Source organism: Macrobrachium nipponense, chromosome 6, assembly GCF_015104395.2.
Source record: "Macrobrachium nipponense isolate FS-2020 chromosome 6, ASM1510439v2, whole genome shotgun sequence".
Lineage (NCBI taxonomy): Eukaryota > Metazoa > Arthropoda > Malacostraca > Decapoda > Palaemonidae > Macrobrachium > Macrobrachium nipponense.
Window position 1 is genome coordinate 26,392,039 of NC_061108.1, and position 20,356 is coordinate 26,412,394.

Sequence of the window (20,356 nt, forward strand, 5' to 3'; positions counted from 1 at the left end):
CATCTTCACCCTGGAAAATTGAATTTTAATAAAATAAAATAAATTGAAATATTTAAGTTTTTAAATACTTTAATATTTGTTAAACATACTATACAGTACACAAAATATTGACTTGCTCAACCACTCATTGATAAAGCTATTAATTACCTTGCATAAGTTTGACGATTCTGCAAGTTAAGTGGACTGGACTTCATATATAACATATGAGCTAGTAAAGGTAGGATGATTAATGTAGGTGAATTGCTGAACAATACATTAGAATTCCAGTGTATGCAGGGCTTTGCATATGCTGAACAGAGCATTGACAATTAAGGAGATCCAGATATCCTTCACCACTGGGAAGAATATTAAGACCCAACTAAGAGATTAATGGTATAAAAACCTATGGCACAAGATACTCAAAGGCTCCCTGTTTCCTGGATGACAGAAACTGGAATCTCAGAGCTGTGACAAATCTGAGGATGATACCTGTAAAAAACCGAAGTTTGGGGTGGCTAGGATCCAAAACACCATTGTAGTTGAATCCCTCTGCCTTTTATGTCTGCCTCATTTTATTTTATTCTTTAAAACATGATCAGAGTAAGAATATAGCTACATCTGAAGTAAATTACTGGCCAATAACCTGCTATGGTGCCAAGCATGTGTCCATTATTATCATGAAGCATAATCTTCAATGAACTGCATATAAGGCCCATAGTAACAGGTACTTAATGATGTAACTGGTTAGCAAGGAACATGGCTGAAAAGGAAATCAATGTGGATCAGAAGACATTTTAATGTATCACATCATACCTTACAATGAGAAATATCTTGTAGCAGAGTTTGGGTCCTGTATAACTGTGTACAACCACTATATCTACCAAAGAGGTATCAAGGGTTGCGTGCTATACTGCAACAGTACAAGAAAACTGTTCTTCATCAAAGAGTAAAACGCAAACTAAAACTGGCCCAACTAAGGTACATTTCCACTATATGTGATATAAAAAACTTTAGTATATAGCACAAGAACCTACAAGTAATATGAGACAGATACTCAGCTGTGCATTCTTTCAAAATGTATTCTGACAAACCAAACTCACTGATTGACATTGTTTTATGTATCCTATCAATAGGTCTGCAAATTTAAAAGTTCCCTGGTGCCAGGTTAGGGTACTCAAGGGAAGTTACCACAAGGAAGTATTTGTCCTCCATTCACCAAACAAGATCATCCTTACTTCTCGAGTGAGAGGCATTGACTTGCAAAAGGATCCTCTGTGAGAAACCAGAGCTTATACAGGCACCACTGTAGTGGGCACAGGTGGACTTGCCAATGAGACAAACCTACAAAGACACCACGAGACTGAGAACGACCAACCAAAACCACCCTGATTATTCCTGCCATGACAGGAACTGATCTGAACGGGTTGTTCCATAATCTATGAGATAGACCCTGGCTGCTACTCTATTTATAGCCTGACCAGGAAGTTTGCCAGCTGGTTGATATGATCTGACTTCTCAGTTTACCACAATCCCTGGATCATAGCAAAGTGCAAGCAGCTGGTCTCAATCATGAACCAACAGCACCAATAAAGATGCCAGGATCAGCCAATCATTGAGATGATGCAGCAACAACAGTGTGAAAATTCAAGTGAACACCTTGGGGCTGTTGCCAGTCCAAAAATGACAGTCCCATCATAGAAAAGGAGATGTACTTCTTAGAGCCACTGTTGGATGAGTATGTGGAAATTAACATTCTTCAGGTCCACAAAAATCATGGATGCTAACAATGAATCTCAAGCTTCCATTTTAGCCAAATCTGATGGAAACACCCACTTAAGAAGGGAAAAGTTGACAACCAATCTTTAATGTCTCCTACTGTCTTCTCCAATAGGATGAGTCTCTGTTATAGAAGCCTACAAAGCAGCTGTTTGTGACTTCCAGCACATCTTTACTCAGCTCGGCCATCATCTCTCTTGATTGGGCAAGAGCTTGTAGAAATCCCATAAAGATGGCCCAAAACATCACTAGTCTAGGAATCAGGTAAGTGACCTCTGGTTTAAAGGGTAGTCTGTAGCCATCCTGAGGTACTGGAACTACAGTGGTACCTCGAGATATGAAATTAATCTGTTCCGAGGCGGCCTTCGTATCATGAGGTTTTCGTATCTTGGACCGCATTTTACATGTAAAATGGCTAATCCGTTCCAAGCCCTCCAAAAACACCCCCGTAAATTTCATAATAAAGCTAAATTGACCTATAAACAATGAAATACTACAACAATTTGAACCATTCAATACCTAACTTAATACATACTGCTAATATACCTGTAAATAAAGTGTATTAGTGTACATGGCATACAAGAAATACTGTACGTACATACGTGTGTATGTAGTAAAATGTGGAACCTTACCTTTCGAGTGAGGCTATCTCCGAAAGTGGCGACAGAGGAGGACAAACGGCAAATACTACGTACATACACTTAACTTTACGAAACACATAAAAAAATGTAAGGAAAACATAAACTATACTTTATGAAACACATTAAAAAACTGTAACACTTAACTTTACAAAAAACCTAAAATAAAAAAAATTAAAAAAATTTATTTTTACATTTTTTTTATTTTTTTATACTTTTTTTTTTTCTTATACAAAATTTCAACTTCTTCACCACTTTCAACTTTCTGTTTTTTAGTATCACTTGGTTCTTCCTTTTTGCTTACTACTCCTACTAAAGGGCCTCTTTAAAAAATAACTATCCAAGGAAGATTGCTTCTGCCTACTTTTGACAATGTTCCTTAAATGACTCAGGCAAACGTAATCGAACTGTGGAAGCATACGACCTGTGTAAGCCTTTTAGGGGTGTCTCTTTTCTACGAATGATTACACCTTATGAAAAGCAGCTAGAGCATCCTTAATTTCTGCCGTTGTCATAGAGTCCTCGTCCTCCTCCTCGCCGCTGCTAGAGAACTCCTCTTGAACAACGTTATGTTGCATGGCCTCCAACTCCTTCAGGTCATCCGTCGTAAGCTCCTCTTGGTGCTCCTCGAGAAGGTCATTAATGTCGTCCTCATCGACGACCAGCCCATGGACTTGCCGAGTGCAACGATCTCGTCAAGATCTGGTTGCGAAACAGTTTCAGGATCGTAAACTGTTCCTGAATCTACAGCACCAGCTTCGCCGACGTTGAATCCCTCAGTCTCGGGCAGATACGGCATCAGGCCAGAGTTTCCTCCACAAGGAATTCAAGGTTCGCCTCGAAACCTCCTGCCAAGCTTGGTCGATGAGTCGGATGCAAATGACGATGTCGAAATGCTCCTTCCAAAATTCACGCAAGGTGAGGTTTGTGGCATTGGTGATGTCGAAACATCTCTTGAAAAGATGTTTCGTATACAGCTTCTTGAAGTTCGTTATCACTTGCTGGTCCATGGGCTGGAGGAGAGGGGTGGTGTTAGGCGCAAGATAAAGAACCTTGATAAAGGAATACTCCGCTAGGATATCTTCCTCAAGCCCAGGAGGGTGAGCAGGGCCATTGTCCAACACCAGCAGGCATTTCAGAGGGAGGCGCTTCTCTCCAAGAATTTCTTCACTGTCGGGCCGATACACAGATTTACCCACTCGGTGAACAAAAGCCTTGTTATCCAGGCTTTCGCATTAGCCCTCCACATCACTGGAAGCTTCTCCTTAAGCACTTTGTGAGCCTTGAAGGCTTGAGGAGTCTCCGAATGATACACAAGTAGGGGCTTCACCTTGCAATCCCCACTGGCGATCGAACAAAGTGCGAGCGTAAGCCTGTCTTTCATAGGCTTATGCCCGGGTAGCTTCTTCTCTTCCTGCGTGATGTACGTCCGACGAGGCATTTTTTTCCAAAAAAGGCGTCTCATCACAGTTGAAGACTTGCTGAGAACTGTAGCCTTCCTTGATCATCATCTCGTCGAACGTCTTTTTCAAGGCTTCGGCCGCTTTAGTGTCCGAGCTGGCCGCCTCCCCATGCCGCACCACCGAATGGATGCCAGTCCGTTTACGGAATTTCTCGAACCACCCATGCGAAGCCTTGAAGTCTGGGGTTGGCGTTGATGTCCCTTCTCCTCCGTCGTCTTCCACCTAGGCAATCAAATAGCGCTGGCCTTGTGGCAGATTGCCGTCTCCGTTATCGTATCGCCAGCGATTTCTTTGTCTTTTATCCAGACAAGAAGAAGCCTTTCCATCTCGTCGTGCACGTGGGTCCTCTTGCTGGACAAAATAGTGACGCCCTTGGAAGGTGTAGCTGCTTTGATGACATCCTTCTGCTTAAGGATGGTGCCTATTGTCAACGGATTTCGGCCGTATTCATTGGCGATCACACTCAATCACACACCAGCTTCATACTTCTTGATAATCTCCATCTTCGTCTCCAAAGAGAGCATCCTCTTCTTTCCGTGAATTTCAACTTTCTTGGGACCCATGACTACGTATATACTGTACGTAATTATGTTATGTAGTACGTATAGGTATGTAGTAAAGTTCTCACACAACGCGATAAAGTATTTCTACAACGAAATACATATGTAGTAAAGCTCTCACACAACACGATAAAGTATTCTACAACAAAATCACTAACGAATTTACATTAATAAACGAAATCGTTAGAATGAACGAATACCGCGTGCTTACAATACCGATGATGTCGTGCAGTGGCCGAAGAAGCACGCCGCTATGTAGATGCATCATGGGAGGGATGCTGACCAATAGGAGAAAAGGATCTCATGGCAGTGACTAGCATCAGGAACCAATGGGAGAGCAGGAGGATGTTGGCGAGTCTACTCAGTTGGCGGCGCGCGAGTTTCAAAATTGTTATCGGTGGTCCGGGCGAATCTCGGACTTTACAGCAACAACCTTTCGTATCTTGAACAATTTTTGTATATAGCCGTAAAATTTTTCGTATTTGCTTTCGTATCTCGAGTTTTTTGTATGTTGAGCCTTTTGTATCTCGAGGTACCACTGTACTTAGGCCCAGAAGCTGCCATGGTACTTGGGTGTTTCACAGGTATCCCCATACCTACAAGATTGAAAAATAGGCCAAAAGTGCTGGAAGGACTCTAGGCCCTTACCATAAGATTACTATACAAACAGTCCTTGCTTATCAATGGCATCGGTTAACAGCGCTGTAGTTTAATGACACTTCTACAATGATGTCACTGACCAAATTTTCAGTGCCAGTAGGCAGTTTATCAGCCTCGGTAGGTGGTTTGTTGGTGTCAGTAAGCAACTTTCAGTGCCAGTCAGTGCTTATGATGTCGTAAATGCCATTTATTACCAAAATTACTGTTTTGTTCCAATTATTGACAATTTTCGGTTACCAATCTCGGCTGGGAACAGAACTCCCTCCGTTAACCAGGGATTGCCTGTACTACTCCTTATTTGGGTAGTCAGAGGAAGCCTGGACTCTTCCCATCTTCAAGGTTCTAGGTATAGACATGCAGCTAAGTTTGGCTGCTATACCCTTCATTAACTGCCAAAAACAGTCATAAACAAAACAGTTCAGAAGATCACTAGGTCCTGGGTTTTGGTATGCTTCTTGTCTTGTGGTGCCTAAGCTCTGCTATTCAAAAAGAACAAGGAGCCTGTCTTCTCAAGACAAGACTGGCCCACAGGTTCACAGACTGATGAGAGAGGAAGGACAGCACCCTTCCTACTGACACCAACTTCTTTCTTAACTTTGCTTTGTGTGCCATAAAGGGCAACCAGGAAAAAGCAAAGGCTGCTAAAAGCACTGAACCACAAATCAAATCACAATGATACCTGGAAAGAGGCCATAGCAACCAATTTTCTGGTTCACACTTAGCTAGTGGAGAAATACTGCCTCCATTATGAAGTACCTGTAGGGAAGGCTGTACATTAGGCTGCATACTGATGTTCTCCAAGCAGAGGGCAATGCTACATCCTCAGCGAAGTAGTACTTCCTCTAACAAGCCAAGACTTGGGGGACAGCTTGAAAGAACCACCAGAGGCCCATAAACTGACCACCTCATAAGTACTTATACAACTCAATCTGTTATGATCCCTACGTCATATGACCAACTTCCACTGCAACCAGAGAAGGACCCTCCACCATTACACAGAAAAAAATTCCATCCCAACTGGAAGATTACTTTCAAGACACATGGCTCAAGTGTTCTGTTGACATAGAAGGAACCAGACTAAGATCAAAAGATTCAGGTGTGAATCAAGCACAATTCCCATGAATATCTTCCTTCCTGGGTGGTTGAACCAAGGGAAGTTCCTCCTCTTCCTACTTCCTGAAAGAAACAAAGAAGGTCCAAGACCTCTGTTCATTAAAAAAAGAATGGCATCTGCAAGAATTCCAATATGACCTCTTACAGTGAGAAAACTCCTGAGCTCTCTTTCCTCATTCTCACATGGTCCAAAGACTAAACACAAGGATGCGTGTCAAAAGGTGAAAGAAATGGTAGGCTCTGAAACAAAGAGGAAATCTTCAAGAAGAAAAAAAAAAAGAATGGGAGTGATTGTTCCCATCCCACATGCCCCTCACACAGCACTTTCCTTATAGCACAGGACACAGAAATTGAAGCAGAGATCCAAGAAGAATATCTGGGAGGTGAATTAGCATAAACTGCATGAGCAGTACAAATACAACAAGAGGGTCTCCTGTCAGAGTAGGAACTCAAAAGTGGGAAGAAAAGAGTATGAAAAGCCTTTGGCACTAGCCAAATACATCAAGGCAGCAAAGAAGGGCTCTCTCAACAGGTCTGGTGCTGGGTAGAGAACTACAGGGAGTTAGATGAAAACACCAGAAATAGTGCAAGCATAACAGGAGGTTTTTGGTAGCTGACCAGTGAGCATACAAATGACATTCATTGATAGCAAGCAAGATCCCACCACACATGGAAAGCTGGGAGAATCATGCAGACACCGACAAGCTTTCCTCAGTGCATGCAGCAAAGAGAGATCAGCAAAAAACAGCAGCAGGAGAAGAAGTGTTGATATGACAGCATCCAAAGAAAAAGTGAGGGAATGTGGGCACACGAGTAGATGGTTACTCACCTTACTCACCAAAAGGCTTCTATTACCAAACCAGCTTCTACTGAGGGTATTCATACAAAAACAAAGGTCTGCATTTTCGAAGGAACAAATCTAGGTACTGTTAATTTATGGACTTATACACAGTTTCACAAGCCAAGAAATTTCATCAACATCCTCAATTTGGAAACTTACTGTAGAGCCAAGTGATTGGGAATAATCAAGAATATTTCAGGCTACGTAATTTTAACAAGGAAACTGCACATTAATTCTTGACTATAACAATTTTGACACATCTAAATAATGAGTACACAAAAAGGTTTAAAAATCTATAATAGCTTTTTCAATTTCCTTAATGAAAACCTTGTTTTTGCATGGCATAAAATGAACTAAAAATCAAAGGTGTTTGTTATCCCAAATTGATTACATAATCAGTCAGAGCTAACTATAATTAGCTTCCTTTAAGAAATTTTAAAAATTGTGCGCAAGTAATAAGCATCAGTGCATTCCACTTTTAACACAGCAAATTAGTACCCTTAGCTGGAAAATTACTATAGTAGTCACCCACCTCTTCAAGTCTTCTCCCTGAACAAGGAATTTTGGCTGTTCTTTGTCTACATTAGGGTCATTTGAAAATGCACGACACTGCCATCGAACTCCAAGCTGCACAACCTAAAGGATAATTGAACATAAAAGATATTCCATGAATGGATAAAAAAATTATCAATATCACCAGTATATACCTGTAAATACTCTGGCAATAAAAGCCACTGTAATTTTCTGTACAGAATAAAAGATCAAATAAATTCAATCAATTTTGATCATTGGTACAATTTTCTCTTTCACAGGATCTAGCTAAGATGTATATTTATTTACAGTTAATTTCATGATGAATTTGTTATGAATATCACTACACTTGTCAATATTCTTGCAATGTACCTTCAGCAATTTTCTGTGCAGGATTTTAGATAAAAAAAATTAGCAGGATTTTGATAGATGGTACAATTTTATCTTTTACAACTAGAAATATGATATTTTCATAATAAAATCAAGTTTCATATATACTTACCAAGGAATTACATAGCTATAGTTTCTAAATCATGCTGCAGCCTTTTTTTTTTTTTAAATCACAGTAGCATTTTGATAGATGAGTGTAGGAACGACTTAGCAGACACCCTCAATCTGTTAGTGCCCTTATGTCTATGAGAAGGGAGGAGGGAGGGCTCTGATTATGTAATTAATTGGTATGTATATATGACTTAATTTTATTACGAAAATATCATTTTCCTGGAAGTAACTTACCAGGTAATTACATAGCTGAATCCCACATTGATTTTTTTTATTGGGAGTGGGATGAATAGATATTCTACTTCAAAACACAGGTATGATAATGATTTTGAAATAGAAAGGATAGCTAGCATTGAAACATTGCTTCTTGTTTCCTTATCCAGTAAGAGAGCTACTGCAGGTGAATACTGCCTCTGATTGGTGCTTATCTTAACCTATACTGGCATGGTGGTTGAGCTGATACCTAAAAAACCACAACCCATCCACTGAAACTGGATGGTACTCCAGGTACATTGTACCCCCAGGCTCCACAAAACTTAACACCTAATGTCAAGGTGAGGTGAATAAGGAGAAATTCCTGTGCTTCCTCACCCAACACCAGTTACTAATAACAGTCAGAAGGTACTACAATTAAAACAGTTTTTCAAATAGTAAGACATGAAGATCGAATTGCAATTCTGAGAGTACATACATGCATGCATACATATATATACAAATTCATGCATTGATATATATACACAAACATACACTTTCATATTACATTATAATCAATAAAGAAACATAAATAATGAAGAAAAGTGTACTCTGATTATGATATTTGGTTTCAGGTTTATCTGGTATAGTCTACTCTCACTCTCAAGCAGTTCTGTCATCTGGGTGGGAAGGGGTTAAGGGGTATTGAGCTATGTTTAACTCAGTGTTTAATGATCTCTTGAAGTCCTTGGATACGTCCAAGCAAGGAAGGAAAATCTGGTCTCCTGGAACTGGGATGTATTGTTGTAGTGGCTGACAAATCCCTCTTTGGAACCAATACATTCTTCTTCTCTGAGAAACTTTTCCTTGAAGACTCTTCCTTGTGGCCTTGACTTCTGCTACACTTATTAGTGAGATCCAAGCCATAGATAAAGAAAGTTTTTCATAAAGAGAGACAATTTACTACTTCCCAGGTTTTCTAGCCAAGAATGAGGACCCATCAAACAATGGAACCGTTTTTGCTCTGTTAACAACTTAATGGACATCCTTAGCTTTGAGGAATAAGAGAGAGTTCTTTGTCCTGTCAGGGCTTTCATAACCTAGAAGATGAGAGGGCCACCCATTAACCTCTGTTGTTCTAACTAAGAAAGCATTGTCCTTCTTCCTTAGGGACTTATTTCTAAGGAGGACATTCTACCTATTTTTAAGTTATTGCTCTTGATTTCAGGACAACCTCTACCTCATTAATTTTCAGACACAATAGTATTTCCTTACTTCTATTATGTAATCGACCTGTGTACTAGAATTGCAATTCGATCTTCATGTCTTACTATTTGAAAAACTGTTTGTAATGTAGTACCTTCTGACTATTATTAGTAACTGACATGGTGTTGGGTGAGGAAGCACAGGAATTTCTCCTTATTCTCCTCACCTTGACGTTAGGTGTTAAGTTTTGTTGAGCCTGGGGGTACAATGTACCTGGAGTACCATCCAGTTTCAGTGGATGGGTTGTGGTTTTTTAGGTATCAGCTCAACCACCATGCCAGTATAGGTTAAGATAAGCACCAATCAGATGCAGTATTCACCTGCAGTAGCTCTCTTACTGGATAAGGAAACAAGAAGCAATGCTTCAATGCTAGCTATCCTTTCTATTTCAAAATCATTATCATACCTGTGTTTTGAAGTAGAATATCCATTCATCCCACTCCCAATAAAAAAAATCAATGTGGGATTCAGCTATGTAATTACCTGGTAAGTTACTTCCAGGAAAATGATATTTTCGTAATAAAATTAAGTCATATATACATACCAATTAATTCAAACGTGGCATTTGAATATTTTATGAATCAAGAAATTATGGATACTTTGTGTTCTCGAATAAATGAAAGGGATAGGGCTCCGAGCGATACCGGGTAACCAAGAGCGATGGCATGTATGTATGTATGTATGTATGTATGTATGTATGTATGTATGTATGTATGTAGTATGGATGTAATGTATGTATGTATGTAGTATGTATGTATGTATGATGTATGTATGTATGTATATATACTATACTATATATATATATATATATATATATATATATATATATATATATATATATATATATATATATATATATATATTATACTATATTATATTAAAACGGACAATAAAGGTAATAAAACCATTCTCACCTTATATATTATTGGCATATCTTCATAATATATAGCCTATTCATGGAATAATTCCACATCATTGACATCAACTTGTAGTTGAGCGGCCAGCAGAAATGTAAACATTGAGTTACACTTAACAGCACCTTTGTCATTCTTACCCTTTTAGAAATGTTAATAGTAGTAGTGTAATTACAGTAGTAATAACATTTAGGAAAACATAATTTTCAATTCGAACTTCATTATTGTTTTGGTATAACGTAATCAACTTCTCTGAACACTGCAGTCATACAAACGATAATTGTCATAGATTATCGTATTGTTATTTGCGATCGGCGACGAAGCATAAACGTAATAAAACCATTTTTACCTTATATATTATTATTCATAATAAGATGCATATCTTATATATTATTGGCATATCTTCATAATAAAAAGCCTCTTCAAGGAATAATTCCTTGGGGAATGCATTTTTCAAAAGACAAAAATACACTTTACATATTTACAGCATACAATGATTACTTTATTTTGATGTGACTACAGTAATATTACAGTATGGTACCCTAAGCAGTACAGTAACTATTTTTTTATCATAAATGTATATTCATTCACGAAAAAAAATACGTATGACCACCGTGACGTCACCAAACCTAGTCTCTTTCGTTTACGTAAGTATCCTCTAAATTCTGCCACAAATCACTTTACTTACTTTTTTTGTGGAGCCCAAATACTACCTATATCCCGGAAAATTAACAAAATCACGAATTTTATCATAGAGCAAGATTCACTAGTTACTGTTTTCTTCTTCTTTTCATGACTAAATGCATTTTTAGGATACACTCATTCACAAATTTTCAAATACTACTATGAATGTAAATAGCAAAATCTCTCTCTCTCTCTCTCCTCTCTCAAAATCTCTCTCTCTCTCTCTCTCGCTCTCTCTCTCTCTCTCTCTCTCTCTCTCTCTCTCTCTCTCTCTCTCTCTCTCTCTCTCTCTCATCACTTACAGAAAAAACTATAATACTGATCTATTATTATCGTAATAAAAGAACAAAATGGTCCCAGACATTTGTTGGTACAAATGTTGCCATATTTTTATTCTTTCTGTGATTTATGAAACTGTGCTTCAATACAACTTTTATAGTTGACTCAATGATTATCACATTATAACAGTATACAAGAGAATATCTTATCACTATCCATGCTTCATTTCTTGTCACCATAAAAATATTTAAAATACAAATTTCATTATGTTATCCTCGAGCTAAGCTGGTAACTACTCTCGTCCCAAGCTGCTCTCTCAAGCTATTCAACAGTTACTCTCATCCCAAGCTCTCTCTCTCTTCTCGTCTCTCTCGCTCTCTCTCTCTCTCTCTCTCTATCCTTCTCTCTCTCTCTCTCTCTCTCTCTCTCAATGAAATATGAAATACTGTATCATAATATAAACTATTATGTACAAAGTTAAAAATAATAATAATTCCATTAATAAATTCGTTTCTTTTAGCAACTAAATTGTTTTCCAAAATAATTCTTTCGGTAATAAACATCCATCAGCTGATTCTAAACGTAAACAAAAGACAAAAACAGATTTTTATTGCTGTATTTTGCTGTTTATACATTAATATTATAGTTGGGTGCTGTAATCTTTACAGTAAATCATGTTTTTTTTATCATAAATATGTTCATTCACAAAATAAATATACTATGTACTGTACTTTTAGTTTGGTGCAGCAGCCAAATCATGAAAATAGAAAGGAATTGTTAGGTAATATACTTTTGTTTGCTGATCTGATGAAGGGGAAATTGAAGATAGGAAAGAATAACTTTGAAACTGTCTTGAATTTAGTTTAAGGTGATAGTTGAAGACATATTTGGTGCTTGAACTAAAGTAGGCAGTTATAAACATTGAAATAGTGGTCTTGGGTGGGTTAATTATTAAAGTAGGCAGTTTTAAAGCAATTTTTAGGGGGGTTACCAGGATAACATGGGTATTTACTTATCATGGGGGGTTCTGGGCCCTATCCCCCGCGATTATCGAGGCCCTACTGTGTGTGTGTGTGTGTAATATATATATATATATATATATATATATATATATATATAATATATAAATATATATATATATATATTATATTATATATATATATAATAGTATATATATGTATAGTTACTATATTATATATATATATATATATATATATATAATTATGTATGGTATGTCTGTATGTATGTATGTATGTATGGTATGTATGTAGTATGTATGTATGTATGTAAGTGTTAGTATATATATATATATAATATATATATATATATATATATATATATATATATATATATATATATATATATATATATATATATATTATATATATATATATATATATATCTAAGGAAAGATACATGATCTTTCCCATGGACCATTGTGGTACTCAAGTGCCATCGCTCTTGGTTACCCGGTATCGCTCAGAGCCCTATCCCTTTCATTTATTCGAGAACACAAAGTATCCATAATTTCTTGATCCATAAAATATTCAAATGCCACGTCAGGTGAAGGAAAATCATCCTGAGACAAATAAGCATCCACCCAGTGACTTCAAATACTGACAACTGGATTTGGACCTCAGGAGCCAGTCGTCCAAGTAAAAGGCTGCATTGATCCCCATCAGGTGTAGCCATTTTCCCAAAGGAGCAAGCATACGTGTGGCTACTTGGGGAGCCGTCAATAGCCTGAAGCAGAGGGCTCTAAATTGGAAAACCCTCTCTTTGAAGACGAACCTCAGAAATCTCTTGGATTCTTGATGAATGGGAACATGAAAGTATGTGCCCTTCATGCTGAGAGAAATCACCTACTCGCCCGGTTGGAGGGCAGACATCACCGACCGACTGCTCTTTATCCAAAATTTTGTCTTCTGCACGAAAAGTCTGTTGTAGAAGCCTGGGGAGTTCTTGTTTGTTACCCCTTCTATGGCTTTCTTGTTGACGAGTGCTTCTACCTCTCTGGCTAAAGCCAAAGCTCGCCTTGATCCCTTTGAGTACGCTGTCAAGCAGATGGGTACATTGGACAGCGGAGGGTCTAGCACAAAAGGGACTGCATATCCTTCTAGAAGCACCTGGACTTCCCACTGCTCTTCTCGAACTCCATTTCTCCCAAAAGTAATGGAGTCTCGCCTCTACAGATGCATGAAGGACCTCCTGATTATTTATCTGACGGCTTAAAGGGAGGTTTCTTGGTGAACTTCGCTGGCACATGCAAGTTTAGTCCTCGGCCTATTCTGCCACCAAGTTTTGGCCCCCCTAAAAGGGAGCTTCTGAAGAGGGGAAGCTTTAGCTCCTGTGGCAGGAGGATAATTAGGGCGTCTCGCTGACTGTGTCAACAGATCATTCGTCGACTTCTTCTCAAGGTCCGACAACACCTGTTGAATTGTTTCTTCTGGGAACAGGTGGCTACTTACACAGAGGCAAAAATAATCAAAGCTGACTTTTCATTTGTCAGAACTCCTCGGGATGCAAAAGAGCACCACAGTTCCATCATTTTGAGTATGTATAACCATTGTGAAGAGTACAGCAAGCTCACCCAATCCATTTCTCACTGCTTTGTCTGCGCAGGACAAAAAGTTAAGCCAGTCCATTAAAAACTCCTCTTCTAGGGACTGACACTCGTCTATCTTCCTGGCTAACACTGTCATAGTCCAATCTAAAAAGCTGAAAACCTCAATCACCTTAAACAAATTGTGCACCAGGTGATCGAAATTGGGTGAGGAGAATATTATCTTCGCAGCCAAAAAAGCTGCTCTTCTATTTACATCCACTAGATCTGAGAAGTCCCCTTGAGAGGAGGTAGAAACTCCCAAGGAAGGCACTTCTCCTGTCACATAGAATCTATAGGTCTTATTCTGCAGTTTCGAAGGGGGATAGGCAAAAGAGGCCTAGCCTGACTCCTGTTTCTAAGACAGCCACTGTCCAACTCCTTATAAATACTCTCTTGGCCAACTGAGACCGAACTAGCTTTAGCAATCCTGAAGATGGCACCTTTCTATCTTTCATGAAACATCGATGGTGGGGACAAAGGCAATGTTGGCTCAAAGCAGTCCAGGTACGTAGCCAGTAAAAACCTCAACAAACTGGAATATGCCGAGGAAGATTTTGACTCCAACTCTTGAGCTTCGTCCTCAGAAAGAACCTCTTAGGAGCTGTCACTTCCTTCAAGAACCCCACAAGTTCCTGGAACTGCTGCTTGAAGGGACCAAACAGCAAATCATCTCTCAAAGTGCTGGTCTTCTGAGCCTCCAAAGTCAAAGTCATAGCTGTTGAGCGGCTCTTCTTAGAAGATGAGTGAGTAGTAGGCAAAAGCGCTGTGAGCCGCAGAAGGCAAACTAGTCGAGACTCCTTTCGACACTATATGAAGGGAGTCGATAATGCGAGAGTGAAAGTGCTGTTCAGAGCTTGATAGCTTGTCGTCAGTCAGAACTACATTCTCTGGAGACTGACGATACTCCTGAAATTCCTGTGCCAGATGGCTGAGGACGCCACTGCTCTCTTGATTTCTTCACTGGCGGAGTCGTACAGTCCGCAAAAGCAGCATGTCTCTTTAACGGACACGACACTGAGTTTGTTCCACACTTGTCGTCTCTTATCAGGCAAAGGCACATCCTAATCAGACGAAAAATGCATCTAACTCACATCTACACCATTCCAGCGGCATTTAGTCTACAACCGCGAGTCAACAGGATCGACGGAGTCAACGATTGACCATGGGCAAAATACCCCCCCAGTCTCCCTTCGACTTCTGGTATGTCTTCTCCCAGGTGCAGGGGAGAGGAACAGTGACCTTTGTCTTGGAGAAATGGGGGACGGACAGCCGCCTCCTCAGACAAAACACTGACACTTTGCACAATACTGGTCTGGTCTTGTCACTGACACTCGATTTCTCCACAAACGTGCGAAAAGACAAACCTATGATTTAGCCAAAATCTCAAATTTCTTGTCCATCTTGGACTCTAAATTGGCAATGGTGTTAGGATCGGAAGCATGGAGTGATTGGCAATGAAGTAGAACTATCAACGGGAGAAATGTTCGATAAAAGAGGGGAAGAAAGAGAAGGCTTCTTTGCCTCTAAAGGCAAATGAGTTGTCTCAACACTAGACTTACTGCCAGCTCTAATAGCTGCTTTCCTCTTCCTATCTTTCTCCATCTTTTCTAAATGAGCCTTAAAAGTCTTCCACCCCTGCTTATCTAAATCCTGGCACTCGGCACAGGTTAAATCTTTACTACAGCATTGTCCCCTACACTTAACACACTTGGAGTGTGGATCGTAACAAAGCTTAGCCATCCTTGTTTTACAGCCATTGCTGCAAAACCAAACAGAAGACGAACTAGAGTCCGACATTCTAAGCTAAACTCCTGGCTGATTGAAAACTAATGAAGCAGCTAACCAGAAAAAAAAACAAGAAATTTTTACTTCACCAAATGTGATTCAAAACCAATGGTGACGAAAGTTGCCAGCAAAGAAAACCACAGGTGTTACTCCATGGCCAGGAGAAAACGAATTGACAGTAGTTAGCAGTACAGGGTATTCCCGAAAGTGGGCAGGATCTGTATCACCTACATGAATAATGGCAGCGCCGCCGGCACCAGAAAATTTGAATTGTCGACTGCCAGGTAAGAAAGCTTACAGCTTTGTAATTGTTTGGTAAGTCACTTATGTGAAAACTATAGATTTAGGGTTAGGAATCTGGTTAAGGTTCTTCAGGGGGTCGTGGTATTTTTCAAGTTAGGCTAGGTTTGGTTTGGTATAAGAGGATAAGTTTTTTTGAAGAATCATGGTGATAAAAAAATGAAGTTTCCATTCAGTAGTATTAAGGAAATAAATTAGGTAAATTAACATAAGGGTTTCATTTAATAGCCTCCCAATCTTTTGCCATCATACTGCCCCAATTGTGTCCATATCAAAAGTCCCTAAACAGTGACCTTGATCTAAGAAACCCACTGAGATGAGCAGCCACCTCCTCTTCTTCACTACACTATTACTTTGCACTGCAACAGTACTTACTTCTAGATTGATACCTTATCATATCTAGATTCTTAATAGCAAAGGCAGAAGGGTCAGAAGCAAAGGAGCCAGGCACAGAAATAGGTGGATGAAAGTAGGAGGACAAGGATTAAGAGAAAGTTGAGGATGAGTGTAGAACGAAGAGCTCACTAACTTCTAACATAGGTTACTTCTTGTTTCTAGGCTGTGACTGTCTCCCGGTTCTAGAAGCCGCTTTCCTCTTCCTATCCCTTACTAACTTATATGAGATCTAAGAACTTCTACTTTTCTCATCCCAATCAAGATATTCAGCACAAGTTTTCTCCCTACTAAACTCTTGTCCCCTACACTTACTGCAGAATGTGTGTGAATTATAGCAAGATTTAGTCAATCTGGTCTTACAACCTTTGCCACAATAGTAAAGGCAAGAGGAATTAGAATCAAACATAATATGAAACTCCTGATCCTAAACAATAAAAAGCTAACAAAGCTTGAAGACTGCTCCAAAATAATCTATAATACTTCACCAAATCCAGTAATACAATCGAAAACCAATGTACAAAATCTGCCGCCAACCCCCGACATTTACTTGAGGTTGTCTGCTAAGTTGTTCCTACATTCCTGTTAAGTGAGAAGGGCTTGTCACCTACACTAAACTATCAAAGTGCTAAAGCAATTTTTAAATTAAAGGCTGCAGCAAGAGTTAGAAACTAGTTTAGCTAGGCAATTACTCAGTAAGTCACTTATATGAAATTTATTGTTTCTTTTCCTTTGCCTTAATATAAATACATAGTGACTAGTGAGAAGCTACAAAGTAGCTTGTAGTAAGGACTAAGTAGTTACTTTTCATGATTAAAATAGTATTATGAGAGCACCAAACTTTCAGCCAATTTCACTTCTACTAGAACATATGAATTATAAGTCAAAATACATCACGAATAGATCCATAATTAATATTGCCCGATAAACTAGCTCTGCACCCACATGATATTGTACCATGAACAGCAGAGTTGCTTGTAACTGATGAATAAAACAAAAAAGATATTTTTATAATAAAATTAGATTTTTGTATATACTTACCCAGTAATTATATAGCTAAGAGTTTCTACTTGACGGCAGCCTAAGTTCAAATTTCCCAGGTAGAGCTTCAATGGCTCAGTGTAGATCTACACTGCTGTCCCACTATGGCAATACTGGGAACGACTTAGCTAATCACGTCATTCTGTTTTATGCATGATGTCCATCAATGGGGAGGTGGGTGGACTCCAATCATATAATTACTGTGTAAGTACATACAAAATCTAATCTTATTATAAAAATATCACTTTTGTATATGTGACTTACCCAGTAATTATATAGCTGATTCCACACTGAATGGAGGTGGGATCATGGACATATTCTACTCCAAAGCATTAAATATGTAATGAATTTGAAATAGAAAAGTTGCCTGCATTGAAAAAAAACAATGCTTGTCATTCCTATCAGTTAACAGAGCTATGCAGGTGAATAGCTACTGCCTCTGGTTGGCGCTCATCTTAACTTGTAGTGGTGTAGCGGTAAAGCCAAGGGTCGCCTCCTACTTAGGGGAAACTTTGCAGTGAGGAAAACAGACCTATGGCTAGCAAAGTCTCATAGGTGCCCGCCCTTGCCCTGGGTGCAGCATCTTAATAAAAGAACCAGAATACACGGACACCTGCACTGAAATAAAGTCAAGACCCATCCACTAAGATTGGTGGGTTTTCCAGGTACACTGTACCCCCCAGGTTTTCACCTTGCTGAAAAGGTGAAGAGATAATAATATGAGAACATCCAATGCTTCCTTCCACAATGCCATGCCAGTCACTAAAATGGTCACAAGATACAGAAAAATTCAACACTTTAAATCTACATAAAACATGCAAAGATCGCTCACACCTCTGGTTGTTTGATGGCAAAATAGGCATAATGAGCAATCAACGCCTGAAAACTAAGGAGGTAGAGGTAGTTCTTACATCCTTAGCTTTGCTTCAAAGTAGGACAAAAAACACTCCACAACAATGTTTTAAAAATGAAGTCCATTTAAACTGGAGGACAGAAAAGTTTAAACACATTTAAACAAAGAGATAGGATCTGGGAGGAACTCTTCTCTTCAAACTGGAAGCAGAGCTATCAGGCTAAGTCTTCCAAAGTCACTCCGATTCTGGGTGAACAATTAGTAATTGAACACTTTATGAATTAGAAAATGAATATGGAAGACAAAAACCACTGTGTTTGTCTGAGAAATCATTCTGAATCATCGCAGTGGTCTATGGATCAATTGCAACGAAGCATACTTATGGACTTCTGTTATACTCGTATCGTGGGGTAAACAGAAAGATGCTAATGAGTCTAAAGAGACAAATCTCTATGTCCGATGATTCTTGCAATGGCAAAATGTGGAGTACAAAATAGGAACCATAAGCGAGAATCCAAAGCCAACCAGAGACTAAGTCTGTGATGGCCGGTCAGAGATCCAAATTAGCAGTTAAACCTAAACAGTGGAGAAGCAATACTAATTTAAACAGTTAAGCACAGAAACACTCACTGAGAAGGCAGTCACTGCTCCTCATGTGACTCCGTAGGCTGAGTTGCCTGGTAGCACATTCCACCTTGGAATGCATTCATCTTGTAGAGCCATTGAGTGCACGACAGATACCCTCAAGCACCTACATAACAGCAACATGAGGGAAAGAAAACCCCTTTGTTCTGTGATACTTCCAATTCTGTGGAGTTGTTGCCAAAACATCACCAAAATCAAAATAAAAATTGGCAACTCTTGGAAGGTCGGAAGGCTGTCCTGAGTTTTAGGAAATTAAGAGAAGGTACTAGTATTTGTCTCGGTCACACACCAGAAGAATTAACTTACAGGCATACGCCTATTACTTGAACGGTACAACTGATAACAGACGCAACTGGTTTGACAGTGGGAATGAGAGAAAGAATAAGGTAGAGTTGACTGCGCCAAACAATGGCAAGAACTTGCTACTTCTCACCAAGCATCTGTCTACGTGATTGAAACTTCACAATGAGGACTACATGAAAAACTTCTTTCTCAACTCTCATGATGTCCTGTTCAAGTGGTGGCCAACGAAAGATCACCTAGTGTAGACGAAAGTGAACGAGGGAGACTGTCATAAGGCGTCCAATAGGAAGCGCCAGACTACCAACAGCTGTTGCCAAGTGAGGGGTGGAAAAATGCCAAGCGAGCTGAAGTAAGGAAGTGAACACCCCCGATAGTGCAGAGGCAGAGTGCCTGGATGGGGAACTGGTGCTCAACAAAATACGCTCATACGAGAACGTTTCTAGGCAGCTAGGCACCATACCTGGTGCTCATCATGAGAATCGGTACTATTCCTGATGAGTTGTCTAGGATTAAAGAAAAGTATTTGAGAAGGCTCATATATACCAACGCAGGAGCCGAGTTCTAATCCACTTCTGCGACCTACAAGTCGGTATCTGAACCTGTAAGCACAGTAAAAGTAACGTGCGAGTCGACACACTGGCTGCAAACGCCTGGGAGAGGACTAGCTATCAGAAGCAAATTAACTTTTCTTTAATTCGATGACCACTGATGACCAGTTCGACCGAGGGAGGGGGAAAAAAAACTCCCATCGGACTACCTCAGCCGAATCAGCTGAGTTGCGAGTCGAAACATCAACTGAGAGTTGAATCAGCTGAGTCTCAAGTTGAAAAACATCTGAAAGTCGGGTCTGCAGTCGAGTTGAACAAACATAGACTGTGAGGAGTTGGACAAGCAGGACTGCAAGGGTGCAAGGCTTCACTGACCAAAGAATACTTCAGAGCTTGAGAGACCAAAGAATCACGTCATCGACGCAATCTATTAGGTGACAAACCACTGGAATAGGACTACAACTGTACACTGTCACTGATATGCCT

General features: G+C 39.4%; 1 protein-coding gene across 1 annotated transcript in view; it reads right to left on the reverse strand.

Annotated features, from left to right (window-relative positions):
• Nucleotides 1–20,356, reverse strand: part of LOC135216469 ((E3-independent) E2 ubiquitin-conjugating enzyme-like) — a 561,446-nt gene that overhangs the window by 400,383 nt on the left and 140,707 nt on the right. The window contains 1 exon segment of the mRNA XM_064251838.1: nucleotides 7,563–7,666. Coding sequence (XP_064107908.1) covers nucleotides 7,563–7,666 — 104 coding nt within the window.